Source organism: Vicia villosa, linkage group LG1, assembly GCF_029867415.1.
Source record: "Vicia villosa cultivar HV-30 ecotype Madison, WI linkage group LG1, Vvil1.0, whole genome shotgun sequence".
NCBI classification, from domain to species: Eukaryota; Viridiplantae; Streptophyta; class Magnoliopsida; order Fabales; family Fabaceae; genus Vicia; species Vicia villosa.
Window position 1 is genome coordinate 218,727,201 of NC_081180.1, and position 6,191 is coordinate 218,733,391.

At 33.0% G+C, this 6,191-nt stretch overlaps 1 protein-coding gene across 1 annotated transcript; it reads left to right on the plus strand.

The window, feature by feature from the left end:
- The first annotated feature begins 448 nt into the window (after nucleotides 1–448).
- LOC131622657 (zingipain-2-like) lies at nucleotides 449–1,643 on the plus strand. Its single transcript, XM_058893694.1, has 2 exons — nucleotides 449–866; nucleotides 943–1,643. The coding sequence occupies exons 1-2, from the start codon at nucleotides 449–451 to the stop codon at nucleotides 1,524–1,526; spliced, it is 1,002 nt and encodes a 333-aa protein (XP_058749677.1). The 3' UTR covers nucleotides 1,527–1,643.
- Nucleotides 1,644–6,191: the final 4,548 nt, after the last annotated feature.

The window sequence follows — 6,191 nt, forward strand, 5'->3', positions numbered from 1 at the left end:
GATTGGCTCCTATATTTATGAGCTAAAAGATAATAACATAATGTATTTTAAATGGCAAACTAAAAGATAATAACATACTGTATTTTAAATGGCGTTGTATGGTATGAAATCAGCATCTTTAAATTTGCAAAAGAAAAAAAATATAAAAGCTTCTGTTTAATCTCTAAAAATTATTTATATTTTTAATAAATAACACATATTTGAATGATTCTATATTATATGGGAAGTGATATTTACGTTTACAAATCAACCTTAAACTAACTAACGTATTACTCATGTATACCCAGATTTTCGCCAAGAACAAAATTTCCTCTTCTTTTGTCTGTTATACTATAATTTCCTTTATTGACTCACGCAATTTCTTTCTTGTTACGTTAGAAAACTGGATTTTAAATTCTATAAATAGTGATATCTAATGTTACTTTTCTTCATATCTAGTTACTCAAATATGAAGTTTCTTATTATTGTTTGTATCATGATCTTGTGGGCATGTGCTATGTCTCGCACACTCTATGAATCATCTGTTGCCGAAAAACATCAGCAATGGATGATCAAACACGGACGCACATACACAAATAGTGTTGAAATGGAGAAACGCTTACAAATATTCAAAGAGAATTTGGAATTCATAGAAAAATTTAACAATGCTGGTAACAAGAGTTACAAGCTTGGCCTAAATCCATATTCTGATTTGACTAGTGAAGAGTTTATTGCTTCACATACCGGAATTAAGATTCCAAACCAACTTTCTTCCTCCAAGTTGGGGTCAAATGCAATACTGTTCGATGTTAATGATGATGTTCCAACCAACTTAGACTGGAGAGAACAGGGAGCTGTCACTGACGTTAAGAACCAAGGCAATTGTGGTAAGTTACATAAAAATTGTTTTTCATATTAAGGAACTAATCTTCATCTTCTGATATTATTAAATATGTGTTGCAGGATGTTGCTGGGCATTTTCAGCTGTGGCAGCTGTAGAAGGTATTACGAAAATCAAAGCTGGTAACTTGATCTCATTGTCGGAGCAACAATTGCTTGACTGTGATCAACAGAGCCATGGGTGTGGTGGAGGTTATATGGATAGTGCCTTCCAATCTATAATACAAACCAATGGTATCGCTAGTGAAGCAGATTATCCATACCAAGAAGTTCAACAAACATGCCAAAAAAATGATCAGATGGCAACCGCAGCTCAAATAACTAGTTTTGTAGATGTACATGCTAATGATGAACAACAACTACTACAAGCTATAGCACAACAACCAGTATCAGTTGGAATCAAAGTTGGTAGTGAATTTCAGTCATACAAGGAAGGCATATATTCCGGAACATGTGGAACATCCTTCAACCATGCAGTTACAGCAGTTGGTTATGGAGTAACGGAAGATGGAACAAAGTATTGGTTGATTAAGAATCAATGGGGTAAAGATTGGGGTGAAGGAGGGTACATGAGGGTGTTGAGGGAAAATGGTGACCCTGAAGGTCAATGTGGCATTGCTGCACATGCTTCTTATCCCACTATATAGTAATACTTTCAAATGAATTTCACTGTACCAGTTCTTGTTGCGTTGCTATAAGTAACTATAAGTGATGTAGTTTTGTCCAAGTTTGCCTTATTCTGAAGCTCTTGGCTTCTTCGTGTTTGTGCTTCTATTGTGATGAAATTAATCTTATTTATATAAATCAAAGAAACATATTCATTATTATAATGCTTTAGAGTTTGAATACATTTCATTAGCATTCAAGACAACTTTGAACAAAAAGGTATTAGTATATATAGATGAAGAAGAGAAATACTTGCATGGATACGAACCTAAATCCATATTTTTAGGCACAACCAATAAAAAGAGAGAGAATATAAATTTATTTAAATTTTAATTTCGTTTTTAATTGGCATCATGGGGGTGGTTGAGATAAAAGAGGAGAGAAACAATTTTATTTTTAATTTTTAGTTAATAAAAAAAATGTGATTGTTTGTGTGTATGTATAGGTGTTATGGTTGTGTCTATGTAAGTATTTTCCGATGAAGAATATGATATTACGAAGGTTGCATGTGCATGATATGTAGCATGTACTGCATCTCACTCAATAATAGTTGCATGGTAGTTAGTTTGTTAGTGTAACAGAATTGATACACTATATAAACTACTTGTAACCACTTTTTTTCATCAATCAATGCAATCTATTCTACTGTTCATCTTCTTCTTTTTGGCTTCTCCATTAATGGAGCTACATGAACACTAAGATGGTATTAGAGCTCACCTTGTAGATCAAGGTTTAAACCAAACTGAAGGGTTGGATTATTTTGAAACTTTTTCTCCTGTGTTGCTAAGTTGTCTATTGTTCGGGTATTGCTTGCATTGGAAGCTATACATGGATGGTACTTGTATCAATTGGATGTTAACAACGCATTTCTTCATGGAGACTTGCGTGAAGTTGTCTACATGAAGAATCCTCAAGGTAATTCAGTTCCTAAACCTGGCCAAGTATGCAAACTAGTCAAATCTCTTTATGGTTTAAAACAAGCTAGTCAACAATGGTTTGAGAAGCTTACTACATTCCTTAAGGCCCAAGGTTTCACACATGCTCATGCTGACCATACCCTATTTACCAAATCATATTCCACATCATTCATAGCTATTCTAGTTTATATGGATAACATTATCATGGCTGGAACTTCCCTAAATGTGTTTGTAGATTGGAAGAAAGCATTGCATCGATCCTTTCACATCAAGGATCTTGGTAAGCTTAAATTATTCTTAGGGCTTGAGGCAGCTTGATCTCCTAAAGGTATCACACTATGTCAACGAAAATATTGTCTTGAATTACTTCAAGATGCTTGATTGACAAGATGTAAACCATCATCCACTCCTTTAGAAGTCTCTATTCGTTTTCATCAATACAATGGTTAAGCTTTTTTTTGATATTACTGCATATAGAAGGTTGGTTTGTCGATTGTTATATCTCACGACCACACGACCAAACATTGCTTTTGCTACTCTGTAGTTAAGCCAATTCATGAGTTCTCATGCTCGCGGTATCTTCATGTCCAAATCATCTGATTTACATATCCTTGGTTTCACTGATGCAGATAGGGGAGGATGTATTGATACACGAAGATCTATTTCTAGTTATTGTTTCTTCATTAGCCAGTCAGTCCTTGGTGTCATAGAAACAAGAAACGGTGAGCTGCTCTTCTGTGGAGGCTGAATATCGTGCATTGGCAGCTGCCACTCGTGAGCTTCAATGGATGTGCTTCCTTCTCCATGATCTTAAGCAACACCCCTCGAGGCTTCATAATTATTTTAAATTAATTTATTACAATTAAATAAATAATAAATGTTTAAATTAAAAATATTTTTATTTATAAGATTTTACAACTTTTTATTAGTTTATTATGTTATTGACCTTTAACTTCAAAAATATCCCTATTAACCTTTAACTATTTAAGACTTTAAAATGTATCATGTTAGTCCTTTTCGTCTAATTAACGATAAATTCAGCGATAAATTTTTTATTTTTTTCTATCGCTAATTAGATGAAAAGAACTTGCATGATATATTTTAAATAAACTATTTAATTTTCTTAGTTTTTATGCTATTTCCAATATAAATATTATTTTTTTTCAAATTTTTATATTTTATTATAGGCCCTATTTTAAAAATAGAACAGGACCTCTAACCGGTTTGGGCCGGCCCTGGTGATGGATGGATAAATATCTCATGCACGTGGGGTTAGTAAACAATGTCTGTATATACAAAGATAATAACATAACCAAAGTATAAATGTACAAGGATGTAAATCAACAAGTATATGTACAAGTGTATAAACAATGGGAGATCATGGCAATAAGTTATATTAACATGGTATTGCACTTGGTGATCAAAAAATCAAGGGATCATGGATTATGGTTTTAGGGTTTTGATTATGTGTACTTAAACCTAATCATTTCAAAGTTGAATAAACAAAACCCTAGGTGGATCAACTAAGGGAACATGTTAGTATCTTCAAGGTTGACTTTAACCTAGCCCTAATTGGTTCACAAAATATATACAAGTCAATGGACAAAAGTTTACTAAAAAATATTTGAAGAAAAAAAAGTGTTTTTAAAGGTATTAAAATACCATCTTTTGAATTAATTAAAAGTATATCAAAATAATTTTCTTTTTTACTTTTGAAAATATATTCACAAAGTATGTCCCATAAACAGGGAGTGTGCAAAAAATCAATTAAAAATAAGTTAATTTGGTATTTTAAATAAATTCTCAATGTTATGAAATAAAACAAATAAATCTAGTAGTAAAATTTTGTTTTGGCCTGGGTGAATGTTAAACCCACGCCCTTCACTTCACAGCTTAAAACCTTAACCATTGGGTCAGGCGCCATTTTGTAATCATAAGGTGCAACCAGTCTATTATATAACAAAACTAGTTGAGAAATCATAAAAGAAAGAATAAAATGACAAAGTAGCAAAAGGGGGGATCGAACCCGCGCCCTTGGCAAGAAATGGACTTAAAGGTAAGCGTGCTACCACTGGGGTGGTCACACATCCATTAATTTAAACGCAAACCACTAAATATATAATAAAACAAGTTTAAAAAATCAGAAGATTCATCTTCTTCCTCAAAAACACGGTTTCTGGAAATTTCAACTCTCTTAGAACTCAATCATTTTCAAAATTATAAACATGAAGGTTGTTCCATTTTTCAACACGAATTCAGACATGTATCAAACATAAATTTATTTAACCTATAACTCATGAATTTTTCCAGAAATCCTTAAGAACCCTAAAACTTCAAAATCAAATTAAATGATATATACAAAGAATAAATGGCAACCAGTTGAGAGATTTTGATCCTCACATATTGTAACTAACATAATAGAATCGAGCTTTGCTTAAAATGATACACAAATGAAAAAGTTCAAGATCAAAAAGCTTACCTTTGTAGTTGAAGATCGAGGGAGTGTTTAAAGGACTTTCAGAAATGCTTTGATGGTCCAGATAACTTCCTTGGACCTTGGTGAAGCGAACTAGATGCTTAGAACACCTTGAGATGGTCTGCAATGCTCTACCTGATTCCTCTTGCAACTGATCAAAAGTGAAAATGGGAAATGATGATAAAGTTTTTACAGATTCAATGTAAGTGTTGCTATAGTTTCTATGAGATGTATAGATTGTTTGGATGGCTGTTTGACACAGAAACAATTTGGAACTCAAAAACTCTAAGTTTATGCAAAGTGACAATTTTGAAGTTTCAAGTGGAGTTGTGATTTTGAGAATTTCTGTGTGTTTGATTTCAAAAGCAAGACCTTATATTTATAGGCAATATTTGTCGTTTGTGGAGGGAAAAATCAGACCAAATGGTTGATTCAAACAAAACTTATACCACTTTGCTTCTTGATGAAGAAATGAGAAAGTTATGGTCTCAATGGACCTTGCAATACTTTAAGCAAGACTTATGATGGCTTCTCTGCACATTAGATGGTTGCTTGTTGGGTTTGAAACTCTTTTGGTGTAGAACAAACAATGTAGAGGCTCAATGCAAGAGTTGTTGGTGATTAAAGCCACTTTTCCAAAAAGGAAGTGTGATCTTTACGCTTGAAATGGAATGGATCATTGGAAAATGGCCAAAACACTTGGACAATAGCTCAAAAGCTTGTGTAATCTTCTGACTAGAGGGAGATTTACAAGCAAGAGGTTCTGCAAACAAGGATTATGCAGATTTGGTTCAAGATTGCAACTTGGTTCTTCATAAAAAATGACTTGTAATTCAGGAATGAAACCCTAACTTCATCTCTTCGAATCTCCTAGATCACAAATGCTATTGAGGAGTTCTATTACTTTTTGGAAATCCCTAGACATCCTCTACAACTTTAATGTTTGGTGATTCTTTAAATTCTAAAGGAATCTTGATGATAAGTGGCCTCAAATATGCTTTCTTTTAAGGGGAAAATCTGCCCTTTGTAAATTTTTCTAAGTGTTTGAAAAAGTAGACAAAGTTGTAGATCTTGAAATTTTCTTCAAATTAGGCTTTGGAGCAAAAAAATTGGCCAAACAATGAAGAAGTGACGACCTTTCAAAATTGAGTAAAAAATGTACTTCTTCATGAAAAAGTCAAAACCCTAATTGTTGACTTTTTGATTCTTGATTGATTTTCTTGATTTTTCTTGACCAAATGACTTCAATAATC

Bases quoted from the DNA above. Each gene is read 5' to 3' on its own strand.
- LOC131622657 (XM_058893694.1), top strand. From the start codon at position 449: ATGAAGTTTCTTATTATTGTTTGTATCATGATCTTGTGGGCATGTGCT. The intron at 867-942 runs GTAAGTTACATA...TATGTGTTGCAG, and splicing joins TAAGAACCAAGGCAATTGTG to GATGTTGCTGGGCATTTTCA.